This window comes from Dendrobates tinctorius, unplaced genomic scaffold, assembly GCF_039654945.1.
Source record: "Dendrobates tinctorius isolate UK_male_01 unplaced genomic scaffold, ASM3965494v1 ptg000147l, whole genome shotgun sequence".
Lineage (NCBI taxonomy): Eukaryota > Metazoa > Chordata > Amphibia > Anura > Dendrobatidae > Dendrobates > Dendrobates tinctorius.
In genome coordinates, this window is record NW_027361814.1 from 11117501 (window position 1) to 11136810 (window position 19310).

The following is a 19310-nucleotide window of genomic DNA, read 5'->3' on the forward strand; positions in this document are numbered from 1 at the left end:
GAAGACTCAGACGTCAAGGTTAGATTTCAGAAAGGCAGATTTTAAGGGATTCAGAAAGAGAATTGGAGGGATCCAATGGCTGGATATCTTTAAAGTCAAAAATGTCCAGGAAGGATGGGAAATCTTGAAAAATGAAATTCTCAAAGCACAGTTGTTAACAATTCCGAAAAGAGGGAAGAATAGGAAGCATTTAAGGAAACCAGGATGGATGAACACAGAACTTAAGCACATGCTAAAAAGGAAGAAAAAAAATGTTTATAAAACGGAAAGAGGGAGGCATATCTAAAGAAAAATATAATGCTGTCTGCAGAACCTGCAGGGCACAAATCAGATTATCTAAAGCTGAAAATGAACTGAGGCTTGCAAGAGATGTCAAAAGCAATAATAAAGGATTTTGGGGATATGTCAAAAGTAAAAGAAAAGTCAAAGATGCTATAGGATTTTTACAGGATGAAAATGATGAAATGGCAAGACAGGATGTTGAGAAGGCTGAACTTTTAAATTCCTATTTTGCATCTGTTTTCTCTCAGAAAGGAAATGCAACATCAACTGTTATTCACTGTCCTATTAAGGGAATAGAAGAATCCAGGATATCTATAAACAGAAAGATAGTGAGGAAACACTTAGCTAACCTAAATGAATTCAAGTCTCCAGGTCCAGATGAATTACACCCCAGAGTACTGAAGGAGATAGCAGAAGAAATTTTTGAACCCCTCTCCATAATCTTTGAAAATTCTTGGAGAACAGGAGTGCCAGAAGACTGGAGAAGAGAAAATGTTGTTCCTATCTTCAAAAAGGGGAAGAAGGTGGACCCAGGCAACTATAGGCCGGTGAGTCTGACTTCTATACCAGGAAAGATCTTTGAACAAATTATTAAACAACATGTATGTCAATACCTGGATAAGAATGAAGTGATTAAACAGAGTCAGCATGGGTTTGTAACTAATAAGTCATGTCAGACTAACTTAATTTCCTTCTATGACGGTATCACTGATTGGGTGGATCAATGAAATGCTGTAGATATAGTATATCTTGACTTCAGCAAAGCATTTGACAAAGTCTCTCATACAATCCTTATTGAAAAAATGACTAAGTATGGAATGGACAAGGCAACTGTTAGGTGGGAAGAATGTCTCAAGTGGGGTACCACAGGGCTCTGTCCTGGGCCCTGTATTGTTCAACATCTTTATCAACGATTTAGATGAAGGAATTGAGGGTAAACTGATTAAATTTGCTGATGACACAAAGCTAGGAGGGATAGCTAATACTAGAGAAGAGAGAGAGAGGATTCAAAAAGATTTAAATAAACTGGAGAAGTGGGCAGCAACTAACAGAATGGTTTTTAACAGGGAGAAATGCAAAGTACTACATCTGGGCAATAAAAATGAAAAAAGCATATATAGAATGGGAGGAATAGGGCTAAGTGACAGCACATGTGAAAAAGACTTGGGTATACTAATAGATCACAGACTGAATATGAGTCAACAGTGTGATGCAGCAGCAAAAAAGGCAAATGCAATTCTAGGATGTATTAACAGAAGCATACAGTCTAGAGCACGTGAAGTCATTATTTCCCTCTACTCCTCTTTGGTCAGACCTCATCTGGAATATTGTGTCCAGTTTTGGGCACCACATTTTAAAAAAGACATCAACAAACTGGAGCAAGTTCAGAAAAGAGCGACCAGAATGGTGACCGATCTGCAAACCCTGTCTTATGAGGAAAGGTTGCAGGATTTGGGAATGTTTAGTTTGCAAAAGAGAAGACTGAGAGGAGACTTAATAGCTGTCTACAAATATCTAAAGGGCTGTCACATTGTAGAAGGATCAACTTTATTCTCATTTGCACAAGGAAAGACTAGAAGCAATGGGATGAAACTGAATGGGAGGAGACACAGATTAGATATTAGAAAAAACTTTTTGACAGTTAGAGTGATCAATGAGTGGAACAGGCTGCCACGAGAAGTGGTGAGTTCTCCTTCAATGGAAGTCTTCAAACAGAGGCTGGACAGACATCTGACTGGGATGATTTAGCGAATCCTGCTTTGAGCACGGGGTTGGACCAGATGGCCCAGGAGGTCCCTTCCAACTCTACGATTCTATGATTCTATGACACACATCACCGCGTGTACAGCAGAGACAGGCGGCACTCCTTATATACACACACACACACATCACTGCGTGTACAGCAGACAGGCGGCACTCCATATATACACACACATCAATGTGTACAGCAGAGACAGGCGGCAATATTATAATATATATATATATATATATATATATATATATATATATATATATATATATATATATATATATACACATACACACACACACATCACTGCGTGTACAGCAGAGACAGGCGGCGCTCCATATATACACACACATCACTGTGTGTACAGCAGAGACAGGCGGTACTCCCTATATACATCACTGCTTGTACAGCAGAGACACGCGGCAAACCCTATATACACACACACCACCGCGTGTACAGCAGAGACAGGCAGCACTCCCTATATATACACACATCACCGCGTGTACAGCAGAGACAGGCGGCACTCCCTATATATACACACACATCACTGCGTGTACAGCAGAGACAGGCGGCACTCCATATATACACACACATCACTGCGTGTACAGCAGAGACAGGCGGCACTCCATATATACACACACATCACTGTGTGTACAGCAGAGACAGGCGGCACTCCCTATATACATCACTGCTTGTACAGCAGAGACACGCGGCACTCCCTATATACACACACACCACCGCGTGTACAGCAGAGACAGGCAGCACTCCCTATATATACACACATCACCGCGTGTACAGCAGAGACAGGCGGCACTCCCTATATATACACACACACATCACTGCGTGTACAGCAGAGACAGGCGGCACTCCATATATACACACACATCACTGTGTACAGCAGAGACAGGCGGTACTCCCTATATACATCACTGCTTGTACAGCAGAGACACGCGGCACTCCCTATATACACACACACCACCGCGTGTACAGCAGAGACAGGCAGCACTCCCTATATATACACACATCACCGCGTGTACAGCAGAGACAGGCGGCACTCCCTATATATACACACACATCACTGCGTGTACAGCAGAGACAGGCGGCACTCCATATATACACACACATCACTGTGTGTACAGCAGAGACAGGCGGTACTCCCTATATACATCACTGCTTGTACAGCAGAGACACGCGGCACTCCCTATATACACACACACACCACCGCGTGTACAGCAGAGACAGGCAGCACTCCCTATATATACACATCACTGCGTGTACAGCAGAGACAGGCGGCACTCCCTATATATACACACACATCACTGCGTGTACAGCAGAGACAGGCGGCACTCCCTATATATACACACACACATCACTGCGTGTACAGCAGAGACAGGCGGTACTCCCTATATACATCACTGCTTGTACAGCAGAGACACGCGGCACTCCATATATACACACACACATCACTGCGTGTACAGCAGAGACACGCGGCACTCCCTATATACACACACACATCACCGCGTGTACAGCAGAGACACGCGGCATTCTCTATATTATATATACACACACACACACACACACATCACTGTGTACAGCAGAGACAGGCGGCACTCCCTATATACACACACATCACATACACATATCACAGCGGGTACAGCAGAGACACGCGGCACTCCCTATATACACACACACACATCACCGCGTGTACAGCGGAGACAGGCGGCACTCCCTATATATACACACACACACACATCACAGCGTGTACAGCAGAGACACGCGGCACTCCCTATATACACACACATCACAGCGTGTACAGCAGAGACAGGCGGCACTCCATATAGACACACACACACACACATCACTGCGTGTACAGCAGAGACATGCGGCACTCCCTATATATACACACACACACACACACCACAGCGTGTACAGCAGAGAGGCGGCACTCCCTATATACACACACACGTTAAAAATTGTTGGTACCCCTCGTTTAATGACCGAAAAACCCACAATGGTCACAGAAATAACTTGAATCTGACAAAAGTAATAAATCAAAGTCTATGAAAATGAACAAATGAAAGTCAGACATTGCTTTTCAACCATGCTTCCACAAAATTAAAAATAAAATTCATTTAAATAGGCCTGGACAGAAATGATGGTACCCCTGAAAATAATGTGACAAAAGGGACAAGTTAAATCGCGGTGTGTCCACTAATTAGCATCACAGGTGTCTACAATCTTGGAACCAGTAAGTGGCCTGTATAGAGGGTTACGGATACTCACTGTGCTGTTTGGTGACATGGTGTGTATCACACTCAACATGGACCAGAGGAAGTGAAGGAAAGAGTTGTCTCCGGAGATTAGAAAGAAAATTATAGACAAACTACATGCTAAAGGTAAAAAGTTATAAGACCATCTCCAAGCAGCTTGATGTTCCTGTGACTACAGTGACACATATTATTCAGAAATGTAAGCTCCATGGGACTGTAGCCAACCTCCCTGGACGTGGCCGCAGGAGGAAAATTGATGACAAATCAAAGAGATGGATAATACGAATGGTAACAAAAGAGCCCAGAAAAACTTCTAAACAGATTAAAGGTGAACGTCAAGCTCAAGGAACATCACTGTCAGATCACACCATCAGTCATAGTATGAGCAAAAGTGGACATCATGGGAGACAACTAAGGAGGACACCATTTTTGGAAAAAAAAAAAAAAAAAAATCAAAAAACCAGACTGGAATTTGCCAAACTACATGTTGACAATCCACAAAGCTTCTGGGAGAATGTCCTATGGACAGATGAGACTAAAATGGTACTTTTTGGCAAGGTACATCAGCTCTATAATCACAGATAGAAACATGAAGCATATCAAGAAAAGAACACACCTACTGTGAAGCATGGAGGAGGCTGTTATGTTCTGGGGCTGTGTTGCTGCATCTGGCATAGGGTGTCTGGAATCTGTGCAGTGTACAATGAAATCTCAAGACTATCAAGGGATTCTAGAGAGAAATGTGCTGCCCAGTGTCAGAAAGCTTGGTCTCAGTTGCAGGTCATGGGTCTTGTGACAGGATAATGACCCAAAACACACAGAAAAAACACACCCAAGAATGGCTAAGAGGAAAACATTGGACTATTCTGAAGTGGCCTTCTGTGAGCCCTGACCTAAATCCTATTAAGCATCTTTGGAAAGAGCTGAAACATGTCGTCTGGAAAAGGCAACCTTCAAACACGAGACAACTGGAGCAGTTTGCTCTGGAGGAGTGGGCCAAAATACCTGTCGAGAGGTGCAGAAGTCTCATTGATAGTTACTGGAATTGTTTGTTTGCAGTGATTGCCTCAAAAGGTTGTGCAACAAAATATTAAGTTAAGGCTACCATCATTACTGTCCAGGACTATTTTATGGGTTTTATTTATTTATTTTTTAATTCTGTGGAAGCATGGTTGAAAAGCAACGTCTGACTTTGAATATATAGATTTTTTATTTATTATTACTTTTGTCAGATTCAAGTTACTGTCTCTGTCACCATAGTGGGTTTTTCTGTCATTAAAAGAGGGGTACCAACAATTTTGACCACGTCTGTACGTCACTGCATGTATAGCAGACAGGCGGCTCTCCCTGTATATAGATCACTCCCCGTACAGGAGAGACAGGCGGCACTCCCCATATATAAATCACTCCCCGTACAGGAGAGACAGGCGGCACTCCCCGTGTATAGATCACTGCACGTACAGGAGAGACAGGCGGCACTCCCCATATATAAATCACTGCACGTACAGGAGAGACAGGCGGCACTCCCCATATATAAATCACTGCACGTACAGGAGAGACAGGCGGCACTCCCCATATATAAATCACTGCACGTACAGGAGAGACAGGCGGCACTCCCCATATATAAATCACTGCACGTACAGGAGAGACAGGCGGCACTCCCCATATATAAATCACTGCACGTACAGGAGAGACAGGCGGCACTCCCCATATATAAATCACTGCACGTACAGGAGAGACAGGCGGCACTCCCCGTGTATAGATCACTGCACGTACAGGAGAGACAGGCGGCACTCCCCATATATAAATCACTGCACGTACAGGAGAGACAGGCGGCACTCCCCATATATAAATCACTGCACGTACAGGAGAGACAGGCGGCACTCCCCATATATAAATCACTGCACGTACAGGAGAGACAGGCGGCACTCCCCATATATAAATCACTGCACGTACAGGAGAGACAGGCGGCACTCCCCATATATAAATCACTGCACGTACAGGAGAGACAGGCGGCACTCCCCATATATAGATCACTGCACGTACAGGAGAGACAGGCGGCACTCCCTGTATATAGATCACTGCACGTACAGCAGAGACAGGCGGCACTCCCCATATATAGATCACTGCACGTACAGAAGAGACAGGCGGCACTCCCTGTATATAGATCACTGCACGTACAGCAGAGACAGGCGGCACTCCCCATATATAGATCACTGCACGTACAGAAGAGACAGGCGGGCACTCCTCGGATAGAGATCATAATGCTCCATCAACCATAACACTTTGAAGCCCTTGGGAAAAATCAACCGATTGCGCCTCAGTCCTGCTCTCGGCACTAGTGGCAAAAAGCCAGCATTGCCATAGGGTGCCGCAGCCAGACAAGCATTTCCCAGCTTCCTGATAAAAAATGGGGAGTAGTCTTCAATCATGTCACTTGACAATGGAGATCGACTCAGAGGTCCCACCAATCCACGCTGTCAGAGCAGGAGCTAGGCTGTCATTATATAGAGGGGGCACGAGATGCCATTAAAGAGCTATAAACACCCGGCATTAAAGAAAAGGCCACCAAATAACTGACAGGCGCTCCTTAAGGGGCTAATGGTGAAAAAGCAGAACCTTGGGGTACTCTAACCCCTAATAGGTATGCATCAATTGGTTCACAGTTTACTATAATTGTGGTAAAATCCCGCCATCTTCACTTACCCACACACGCGTTCAAGAACAGCCAGTCTGTCTTCCTCATTCGGTTTTTAATTTGCTTCAACTTCTTGAGATCCAGTTCCAGCTCATCCTTGCTGCCCACCGCCCCCGCTAGTTCGATCCTTTGGAAATCCATCTCCGAATCCCGCTTGGCTATGGGTGGTGAGCGCCGCTGGCCGCTGCTGCAGCCGCTTCTCCAGCGAGCCCGGTCTTGCTCATTAATAAGAGAGGAAGCCTCATCCGTGTCTGCTAGCTCTATGGAGTCTATGTTGTTGGGGGAAGGATGGTCGCATACAACACATTTTTTGGCCTTGGCACCGTTCTCGTACGTACAAGCAGAACAAGTCCAGTGCTGACCTTTAATGTTCAGCTTATTACGGTCGTTATATTCCTCACACGGGTCAACGGGGCTGGGAACAGATCGCAAGCCTGATCCTGAGGATTGTGGAGATTCTGTTGGGCTACGTGTCCTGCGCTGGGACAAACACTGCGTGCATCGGATGGCCCGGGGCCAGTTCAGGTAGGTGCACAAGTGGCAAGACCACTTACTGCTGTTTTCCATGCTAAATGAGGTTTTTACACGTGGTCTGGCGCTGGAGTCGGGGCAAATCAATGGACTTCCCCCGCTCCTTTCTATAGTACCCACATTAGGGGCACTACTTTTGAATGGTTCTTCTGTGATGATAGCACCACTGGGTCTCTGGGCACGACACATTGTGCACTTGATAGCAGACGGCCAATTCTCGTAGGTACAATATTCGCAAGCCCACTTTATGCCATGCTCCGTCATGGTGACACTCCCAGGGTTGGACAGTGGTGTCTGTCAGGAAGCTGAAAGAGAGAAAGGCAAAGGAAGTTAGAAACGGAGGAGAATGAAGGAAGAAGAATCACAATAAAAACAGTTGGCTGACTTTGGTCGCAGAAACGGAAAAAAATTTTTTTAAAAAGAAATCATTCTAAAAATCCAACTCGTTTGGATGTTTTGTGACTGCTGTGTTTGGAGAAATAACAGGATTTATTCAGTGGAGGAAAATGGGGGGGGAATAGATTTTGCCACTGCATGAAAGAAAAAAAAAAAATGCATTGATTTTGCCATGATTGGACAGCAACTAGAAAATATTGCAGCAAATATACAGAGGATCTTTTACTGTTTCTTAATATTATAATCATTTAGCAGGACTGGTTTGGAAAAGCAGTACACACCCAGGATAGAGTCGGAGAAGCTACAGCTTCCTAAAAATATGGTGTGGGGGGGCGGTTTGGCCTAGCCACATACTTGTGATTATTTTCTAGCTTCTTAATTTCAAGATTTGGGGGGAGTACAGGGGGGCACACGCACCTCAGCGCTAGAATTTCTTGGGTGGGGAGGCAATTTAGTACAATTACTAGAGTCATGGAGGCTTAGGTCCCAGCCCGGATACTTCCAGACTTCAAATCTTGCCCATAAATCTGGCGGGCATGAAAGAAATGGGAGGATATCCCAAGTACACCCCCATCTAGAATAACCCGTGTCGGAGTGGACTGCAACACTTGGAAGGTTTGGGGGAATGGATAAAGCAGGGGATTGAGATGCTTACATCAATTACGGTATATGAGGAGGGAGGTTTCTGAACATTTGACCATTGAACACAGACCTTTAATCTGTGTAACTCTGATTTCTTCAAGTACAGCACAGATGAGAGCTCAGGAGGCCATCTCCGGTCTATCCATCTCCTTCAGAGGGGTGTTGGACTCTATGGTAAATGCAAAAAAATACTAAAGACCCCAGGTCCTTCATGTAGAATTCCTTATTACTAAAAAGCCTTTCATTTAAAGGGAATCTGTCACCCTATTTTTCGCCTATCAGCTGCCGGCATCGACATCAGGGGCTTATCTACAGCATTCTGTAATGCTGTAGATAAGCCCCCAATGTAACCTGAAAGATAAGAAAAACGAGTTAGATTATACTCACCGGAGGGGGCGGTCCGTTCTTGGTCTGATGGGTGATGCGGTCCGGCTCCTCCCATCTTCACACGATGCCGTCCCTCTTCTTCCCTTCCTGTTGTGGCTCCGGTGCAGGCGCACTGCTCTGCCCTGTTGAGGGCAGAGCAGAATACTGCAGCGCGCAGGCGCTAGACCTCTCCCGCACTGCAGGACTCTGCTCTGCCCTCAACAGGGCAGAGCAGTGCGCCTGCACCGGAGCCACAACAGGAAGGGAAGAAGTGGGACGGCATCGTGTGAAGATGGGAGGCGCCAGACAGGACCAGATGCTGGGGTAAGTATAATCCAACTCTTTTTTCTTCTCTTTCAGGTTACATCGGGGGCTTATCTACAGCATTACAGAATGCTGTAGATAAAGGCCCCGTTACACACAACGATGTCCCAACGATCAGACAAGCTGGTTTCCAAGGTAAACAGCGGGTATCTAAGAGCCGCTGGGCAGCGGGAGACCAACGATCAAAAAACGGCCCAGGACGTTCGAGCACGATCAGCGATACCTGGCAGGGGGGCCGGTCGCTGATACATGTCACACACAGCGATTTCGCTGTGGTGTCACAAAATCAGCGATCTCGCTGGCGATCTTGCTGTGTGTGACGGGGCCTTAAGCCCCTGATGTCGATGCCGGCAGCTCATAGTCCAAAAAAAAGGGTGATAGATTCCCTTTAAAGGGATTTTCCTTGTGAAGAAAGTCCATTTTAATTAATAGATCTTGGAATAATAATAATTTCCACAATTGGACATGTTTAAATAAAATGTTCCTGTGCTGAGATAATCTTATAACTGTGCCCCTGCTGTGTAATGGCTGTGTCTGACCGTGCAGGAACATGGTCTGATCATACCACAGCTCCTGGGCAGGGGGCAAGAAAAAGAACAAGTGAAACGATCTTATGACTTTATAGAGCCAGGCAAGAACTGACCACTGCTCTGGGCACATTAGTGACTTGTCGCTTCTGAAACCAAGAGACTGCAGAACTGTAAAAAAACAAAAAAAAAAACAAAAACTTTTGATAGCAAAAGGAAGAGCACTATAGAGACCATGGAGACCATGGGTACGGCATGACGCACAGCAGATTTCTAATGAATTTTACACCTCGAGCTGGAAAACAAAGCAAAAAAAAAAAAGAAAACCCAGAACTTCCATCTCAGATTCTGGAATTCCTTTTGTGCACAGTTTTACTTTATTTAGAAGCATTTCCCACAACTATTCCAAACTCCGGAACAATAGACTAAATAACGTGTCTGTGAGGCCGCGCCGAGCCCAAATAGCTGCGGATGGAACAAAGTCCACACACGTAAATATTACACGACGGCTTGTAAAACATCTACGCGGCCAAGTTGGGGACAGGGCAGAGGAGCCACGGGCAGGAGGCATCAGGGGCTTCTTTTTATAATCCTAAATCACTTGAGCAATATGGATCCCCCCCCCCTGTCCACCCCCAGTATATGAAGAAATGCCATTATTAGGACCCCCACCCACTGCAAGAACTAGAGAGGTTACATCCCGCCGGCTCTGGAGGACTCTGCGTATTCATGTATTACACAGCTGAATAAGAGATGTGCAATACTACACGTGTCCTCCAGGGGGCACCACTCAGAGCAGCATGGGACCCTCCCTCCGCATTACTACCCGCACATGACAGTCAGCCCCCAGCTGTGGGATTATCGTAAACCAGAGCAAAGGACCCGCCAGCCGTGGAAAGACTCACCACTCAAGGTTTATTTCTGGCCAGAATTAGGCCGAGAGTGACAGGCCGAGAATAGATTTTTGGACTGATGTAGCATGTCACCGTGTACTTGTACACAGGCGCCCGTGTCGTGATCCACACCCTCCAGTAAAACAGGAGCGGTGAGAATAATAAAAAAAAAAACAGTCCAATTACACGAGAAGAACAAGAATAGAAGTCAGGACTGGAGGCGACAGCCAGAGTTTACTAGTTTCCGTAAAGGGAACCTGTCACATTGTACATGCAGTCTGACCTGCGAAGAGCCCGGTAGACGAGACGCTGAGCAGATGGATACAGCAGAGGCATGGAAAACATTCAGTACAGCTTGTATTGTATTCACTGAAATCCCTGGTGTGTTTGTATACGAGTCCAGTGGGCGGACCTACTAGTGACTGACAGCCTTCCCTGTATGACTGCACGCTGACTGTATACGAGTCCAGTGGGCGGTCCCACTAGTGACTGAGTCTTCCCTGTATGACTGCACACTGACTGTATACGAGTCCAGTGGGCGGACCTACTAGTGACTGACAGCCTTCCCTGTATGACTGCACGCTGACTGTATACGAGTCCAGTGGGCGGTCCCACTAGTGACTGAGTCTTCCCTGTATGACTGCACACTGACTGTATACGAGTCCAGTGGGCGGACCTACTAGTGACTGACAGCCTTCCCTGTATGACTGCACGCTGACTGTATACGAGTCCAGTGGGCGGTCCCACTAGTGACTGAGTCTTCCCTGTATGACTGCACACTGACTGTATACGAGTCCAGTGGGCGGACCTACTAGTGACTGACAGCCTTCCCTGTATGACTGCACGCTGACTGTATGAGTCCAGTGGGCGGTCCCACTAGTGACTGAGTCTTCCCTGTATGACTGCACACTGACTGTATACGAGTCCAGTGGGCGGTCCTACTAGTGACTGACAGTCTTCCCTGTACGACTGCATGCAGACTGCCTATCCCTATAAGGACCTCCCACTGGACTTTTACACAAACACCAGGGATTTCGATGAATAAAATAAGTCCAGTGGGCGGTCCTAATAGTGTGACAGTCTGGATGCAGTCATACAGGGAAGACTGTCAATCTCTGCATAGCACCGCCCACTGGACTCATTTATAAAAACAAAAGGGATTTCAAAGACTAAAAAAAGATTTATGGAAACATTTCCAACAAAAATGGCCATCAATCTGATCGGCTCTAACACATCTAGCATACCAATCAAACAACATTTTCAACATGACAATTTCACCTGTAAACATTAAGGATGCCTAGAATGAGAAGTTTTTTTGGTACATACGTTATCAAGTTAAAGGGATGTTTCCATCTCCAAGATCCTCTCCCAATATGTAGTAGGTGTAATAATATTAGCAAATCCCTCCAATCAGAAATCTAGTATAGTCACTTTATTATTGCACCTACTGCATATTGGGATAGGGACAGAAATGACAAACTGCAGTGCTCCAATTCAGTCGGGGGCCGTGCGCGCTTTTGCTAGTACTGTAATCACAGCTTTTCCACGGGAAAAATAAAGCCAAGTGTGAACATTGTCTTCTACTGCTTTTACTAGGCACAAGCGCTCACGATAATTGTGCACACACGATTCATTAAATTCAGCGACTGGAGTAATATTTCTGCCGCGAGGAGCTGTGGCATCACACCCTTGTTCCACCCATTTTGATAAAGCAGGGTGACACTGGCGTGAAAACACCAAAACTTGCTTCATTTCCGAGCACCTCTGCAATGTGCAGAGATTTTGCAATTCTAGCGCAATTGTTTTTTGATGAATCAGGGCCTTAGTGCGCAATCTGCCCTCCCTGAAGAATTGGCTGTTCCCCCTCTGATCTGCTGTTTGCCATCTTCCTACAATCTCTCTGGGTTGCACGGTAGCTGGGAGGGCAGCGAGAGTGAGCCAGCACACCCAGGTGCACTATGCAGCCAGGTCTACGTCAGACGCAGCAGGATAATCCGCCAGCTACAGGAGTTGCACAGTCTGTACATCGGTCAAATGATGGGACATTTTTAATCACCTAGAACAGGAGTTGTCTACCACATATAAAAAATAAAAAAAGTGTGCCCATTCTGGCTTAAAAAATTAAAATGGAAAACAGATACTCCGCTAGCACAAGCCCGCCGCTACCCTGCCCATGCCCCCCCCCCCCATTCTCCAGTCTGAGCCAGAAGGGAGAACTTTCCTTCCGGGTCACCCACTGGAAATCTAAGGGAGGAAAGTATCTGGGAGTTTTTTTTTTCCCCCCTGTTTTAAAGAACTCCATGGGGCATATTTCATTTAGCGGGCAACCCCCTTTAATTTTACAACAGAGGAATTAAAAAGGCAAGAGGAGTCCACTGCCTTTAAATGCTAAAGGAAAACATATGCCATAACATATCTCAGGTTTCATTACAGAGTCTGTTTCCTGATGCCTATGGAGGGGAAAAAAAAAACAAAAAAAAACACACACCACGCCATTCCCGCTGGCACGCTTGCTTCAGTATCCCGGCGTTTCCGTCCAGGCTCACAGATTTTACATGGTTTCTCCTCCTTCCCTGCATTAAGTAGATGCGGCCTCCATTACATCTTATACAGGGGGAATTTTTACAGGGTCCGAGATGTCAGGATTTACACTCCCTTGGTTGAGATTTTCTCATGTGGTAAAAAGTGATCGGAGGCACGAGTGTCTGAACAGCACAAGAGTCGGTGCCTGCCAGCCCCCCGACCGCCACCAATCACGAGAGCGGCGGTCTTGCTTGAAAGGAGTTTTAACAAGCATCTGTGACCACTACTCCATTCATTTCTATGGGACTGCAGGCACCTACATCAGTCCTATAGAAGTGATCATAGATGCATGTTGGGGACTCAGGACCTCCGCTCTCGTTAATGGTGCGTGTCCCGAAGGTCAGACCTCCATTGATCAAACTTTTACCACATACATGTCATCGGATTAACCCCTGTAACTTCATGCAACACAATGAGATGCCATCTGAATCCGTGCCCTAATATCCTCGCTCTATCTCCGCAGTCCCAGTAAATAGCGGAGGGGCAGAAAGTCAGATTTCTGGGTGATCGGCAGACATTGGACCGGTCCTGTGACCACATACTAACACTGCGAGCAGACTGTGGAGAGCTCGTAATGTTGTAAAAGAGGCCTGGGAAGGGAGGATCCCGGCGGTGCCGCTGGCCGAACCAGACTCCTATAAAGCTTCTGCTACTCAGGTTACATTGTTTGGGAGCAGAACACAAATTCCAGAGCACAGATCTAAAGCGAGCGAGGAGGGAGGCATGTGCAAGCAGGACAGCAGAGCAGCACCATGAACCACTATAAGGGAAGGGGCACTACAGGTCAGCCGGAATCTAGTTATTCCGCAGTGTGGAAGGAGATTCATTTACAGGGATTAGTCACCAGGACTAGGAACACCTGTACTTCTACACTACTAGGGGTGTGCCAATGTTTAGGACCCCCGCTACATGCTAGACCTGACAGTCACTTTGAAAGGAGCCAGTCATTCATGTGAAAGCCTGGGATGTCACATTACCACTGCAGGCGACCCCTAGAGAAGCTGGACCATGTAATATCCCTCCCCTGCAGGTGACCCATAGAGAAGCTGGACCATGTAATATCCCTCCCCTGCAGGTGACCACTAGAGAAGCTGGACCATGTAATATCCCTCCCCTGCAGGTGACCACTAGAGAAGCTGGAACATGTAATATCCCTCCCATGCAGGTGACCCCTAGAGAAGCTGGACCATGTAATATCCCTCCCCTGCAGGTGACCCCTAAAGAAGCTGGACCATGTAATATCACTCCCCTGCAGGTGACCCCTAGAGAAGCTGGACCATGTAATATCCCTCCCCTGCAGGTGACCCCTAGAGAAGCTGGACCATGTAATATCCCTCCCCTGCAGGTGACCCCTAGAGAAGCTTGACAATGTAACATCACCCATACAGGCGACCACTAGAGAAGCTGGACCATGCAATATCACTCCCCTGCAGGTGACCCCTAGAGGAGCTTGACAATGTAACATCACCCATACAGGCGACCACTAGAGAAGCTGGACCATGTAACATTCCCCATACACGCGACCCCTAGAGAAGCTGGACCATGTAACATCCTCCCCTGAAGGAGACTACTAGAAAAGCTAAACCATTTACCATTACCCCTGGAGGCGACCCCCTAGAGAAGGTGGACCATGTAACTTCCCTCCCCTGAAGGAGACTACTAGAAAAGCTGAACCATTTAACATTACCCCTGGAGGCGACCCCTAGAGAAGGTGGACCATGTAATTTCCCTCCCCTGGAGGTGACCATTAGGACAGCTGGACCAGTAGCGGATCATCTGATCTCAGTGCCAGATCCTTTATGTCACGACATGGACTTCTAGAATAAGCAACTTTTGATCAAAGCTCCCTCACTTGTTGGTCTATTAAACCCTGAAACCCACCTTCCTGTCTGCTTCTGGTCAAATGACATGTGTATGTGTATAATTTTTTTTAAGTCCCCATTCCCAGGCTCATCTCTTGCCTGCTGGACTATCCTTTCCTTATAATCTCAACAGTGCCACTCTTGTCCATAGGTTGTGTCTGGTAATACAGCTCAGCTCCATTTATTTAGTGCACAGGATTATGAGGAAGTTTCCAAGAGGTAATCATGTTTAAAGAAGATGAAAGTTTCTATTTAGTGAGAAGAACAAGTTTAACTAGTTTGATTAAAATAGAGAAGCAGGCATAAAAAAATATATAAACTCGGCTCAGTTTTAGGGGGGGGGGGGGGGGGTCTCTATTCAGATCCTGGGGGCTCCATATAAGATATGATAATGTTTCTGAAAACAAAGGCAACGTTCACCACTCCCGCCATGTAAGGAGCACAGGTGCTGAAGTTTGGGGTTCCTCATAGTTTTTGCTCGTAACGGGGGCAATTGAAGCGACGGGCGTATAGCTTTATATGATATACGTTACCTGATCATCTATATAAGGGGGTGACCAAGTGTGGACATCTCTGTACATACCAGTGGTGCAGTGAGCGAGGTATATCACATCTGTAGCCTCCCTGTGTGCATGCACCAGGCGTGTAATCACTTATCAGCCATTAGCCTCATCTTCAAAAGTGAAGAGGAGACATATCGCTAGGATGCGACCTCGAGGATGCAGTGTGCAGCGCATCCCCATCAGTCCACCCTGGCCATCTACTGTGCGAGGAGGTCTATGTGATGCCATCAGCGCCGGTCACCTCCTGGCGATCACGTGGCTGGAATGACTAGTCAGATGCCGGCCCTCCAATTCATGCAATTCGCAGATGGCCTCCCTTTAAAATGGAAGGATTGGGGTGCTTTATGAACATATGTGGGAGTGGGGCACAGCACTAAGCTGAGAAACCCTCCTGACCACAGGATCTAGTGGTGCAGTTGCTTTGTAATACAGTGTGAACGCACTCTAAGTGTAACGGTCACGAGAAAAGTGGACAGTCTCATATAGGAGCAGATGACGAGACGTGCAAGCGTCACACATTTATAGGGATGGGCAGACAAGGCCCCAAGAACATCCTGCAGTGTCTCCTGCACATACACATGAAATTCTTCGCCCTTCTTTCCCAAGATACGCCCTGCTCGGCTTATGGCCCCCTACATCCTGGTTGCCAGACCACGGCGGTGGCCTGTGCTGAGCGCTGGAGCGGTGATCTCAATCGCTGATCTCTAAATAGAGACGGGAAATCAGCAGGAATACTTTCCTCGCACAAAGAGGTGAAAGGAAACAAAGTTTAGCAGCAACGAGAAAACTATGCGTTGGAAACCTGGTGGAAGTGTGACCTCCTCATTGCTGCCACTAGCGCTCCTATACACAGCACCACGGGGGTTAACCCGGTGACCCTGCAACACGAAGGGGCGGCAGAGACCAACACCATTACCGCTTCCTTTCACACCCTAAAAACATGCTGAGATTTGGTTTCCTTAAATTTAGTCCTTTCGGGACACAACAGTAACACTTTATGAAAATGATGGCAAGTTTATTTCATAAATCAATAGTAGAAAGTAAAATAAGAAACTTTGCAACATCTTAGAAACATGTGCTTCCTTCTCCTCCTGGACTGGTCATCTCCTCAGTGGACACAGGATTTCGCCATTACAGAGATAGGCGATGGCAGCTGGTGCCTTTACAGATCAGTGGTGAAGGAAGGAACTAGAGGCCGCCACAGACACTATGCTGCAAGTTCTCCTGAAACGAGTTACCGTTCTCAGTAATGGGAAAGACAGATTTTACCAGCAAACTGAGAATATTGAGAAGGATTGCTTAGTTCAGTTTTAGAAAAATGGATTTTTCTAATAAGGATTTATTGCTAAATTTCTTATTTCATATGTGATATTGATATATAGGGTAAAGAAAATAGGACAACCGTTATTTTAAGGATCCGTATCGCCACGCTGCAGAAAAAGATCGCGCTATATACACTCACTGGCCACTTTATTAGGTACACCTGTCCAACTGTGTGTTAAGACTTAATTTCTAATCAGCCAATCACATGGCGGCAACTCAGTGCATTTAGGCATGTAGACATGGTCAAGACAATCTCCTGCAGTTCAAACCGAGCATCAGTATGGGGAAGAAAGGTGATTTGAGTGCCTTTGAACGTGGCATGATTGTTGGTGCCAGAAGGGCTGGTCTGAGAATTTCAGAAACTGCTGATCTACTGGGATTTTCACGCACAACCATCTCTTGGGTTTACAGAGAATGGTCCGAAAAAGAAAAAAAATCCAGTGAGCGGCAGTTCTGTGGCCGGAAATGCCATGTTGATGCCAGAGGTCAGAGGAGAATGGGCAGACTGGTTCGAGCTGATAGAAAGGCAACAGTGACTCAAATTGCCACCCGTTACAACCAAGGTAGGCAGAAGAGCATCTCTGAACGCACAGTGCGTCGAACTTTGAGGCAGATGGGCTACAGCAGCAGAAGACCACACTGGGTACCACTCCTCTCAGCTAAGAACAGGAAACTGAGGCTACAATTTGCACAAGCTCATCGAAATTGGACAGTAGAAGATTGGAAAAACGTTGCCTGGTCTGATGAGTCTCGATTTCTGCTGCGACATTCGGATGGTAGGGTCAGAATTTGGCGTAAACAACATGAAAGCATGGATCCATCCTGCCTTGTATCAACGGTTCAGGCTGGTGGTGGTGGTGTCATGGTGTGGGGAATTTTTTCTGGGCACTCTTTGGGCCCCTTGGTACCAATTGAGCATCGTTGCAACGCCACAGCCTACCTGAGTATTGTTGCTGACCATGTCCATCCCTTTATGACCACAATGTACCCAACATCTGATGGCTACTTTCAGCAGGATAATGCGCCATGTCATAAAGCTCGAATCATCTCAGATTGGTTTCTTGAACATGACAATGAGTTTACTGTACTCAAATGGCCTCCTCAGTCACCAGATCTCAATCCAATAGAGCATCTTTGGGATGTGGTGGAACGGGAGATTCGCATCAGGGATGTGCAGCCGACAAATCTGCGCCAACTGTGTGATGCCATCATGTCAATATGGTCCAAAATCTCTGAGGAATGCTTCCAGCACCTTGTTGAATCTCTGCCACGAAGAATTGAGGCAGTTCTGAAGGCAAAAGGGGGTCCAACCCCTTACTAGCATGGTGTACCTAATAAAGTGGCCAGTGAGTGTGTGTATATATATATATATATATATATATATATATATATATATATATATATATAAAAAAGTAGCATTGAAAAGTGACATGCCCCAATGTCCTGTCAGGGGAGGGTCAGGAGGCCTCCATTGCAAAGGCTCGCCGGCAGGCTCGGCTGAGCGTTACCTAATGTCCATAGAGACGGTACACAAAGAACGCAGATCGCTTATACCCCCAAGCAATGGAGTCATCGTAACCAGGGCCAAGGAGTCTGCAAGGAGGGAAGGGACACAAAATAACATTTTGCAAAAACAAAACACACAAAGCCAACTTTTTTTTTTTTATGCTAAAAGTCATGTTACAGGAAAAAAAAAAAAAAAAAAAAAAAAAAAAAAAAAAAAAAAAAGAAAAAAGAAAGGGTCGCAAAGTTGCACGTATACATAAAATCTTTCTAGATGGAGGGGGACGGAGGTACATGACTTTTTGAAAAGCCGCAAATGATTGATGATGCAAAAACATTTGGAAAATCTTAACTCTGCCAACAGTGGCAGGAAAACAAAAAAAACAAAAAAAACAAAAAAAAAAAATTAGACAAATAAAAAAAATATGGTGTAAAAAACCCAAAACATTAAAAAAAGCATAAATGGAAAGATGACTATGGTGCAAAGCAGATAATATTTCTATTATTAATAAACAAATGCAATAATGAAATCAGTGTGTAAGTTTCTGTAATAAAGTCCCACCACCTGCACTGCACCAGATGAGGGGTGCAATGACCCTGTTTGAATGAACCGGTGGTCCGGCATGTGCCTGATCCCTGAAGTGGAGAGAAGACTGCGATCGAGATAGGTAGTGGGGTCTCTCCACACACTGGACACTGTCCTGCACCCCAATCCGAAAAGAACTTCCACCAAGAAAAGCTTTCCTGTAAGCAACATTCTCCAATTTTTGGAGACTTCAGACCTTTTCAGACAGAGA

General features: G+C 46.0%; 1 protein-coding gene across 3 annotated transcripts in view; it reads right to left on the bottom strand.

The window, feature by feature from the left end:
- The window catches only part of ZRANB1 (zinc finger RANBP2-type containing 1), a 66011-nt gene that overhangs the window by 21475 nt on the left and 25226 nt on the right, over nucleotides 1–19310 (bottom strand). For 2 of the 3 annotated variants that reach the window (XM_073546413.1, XM_073546411.1), the window contains exon 2: nucleotides 7009–7836. In XM_073546413.1, the coding sequence (XP_073402514.1) occupies nucleotides 7009–7795 (787 nt within the window). In that variant the 5' untranslated portion in view covers nucleotides 7796–7836. Of the gene's footprint in view, nucleotides 1–7008; nucleotides 7837–8639; nucleotides 8739–19310 lie in introns of all 3 variants that reach the window. The other variant, XM_073546412.1, reaches the window with a different exon arrangement.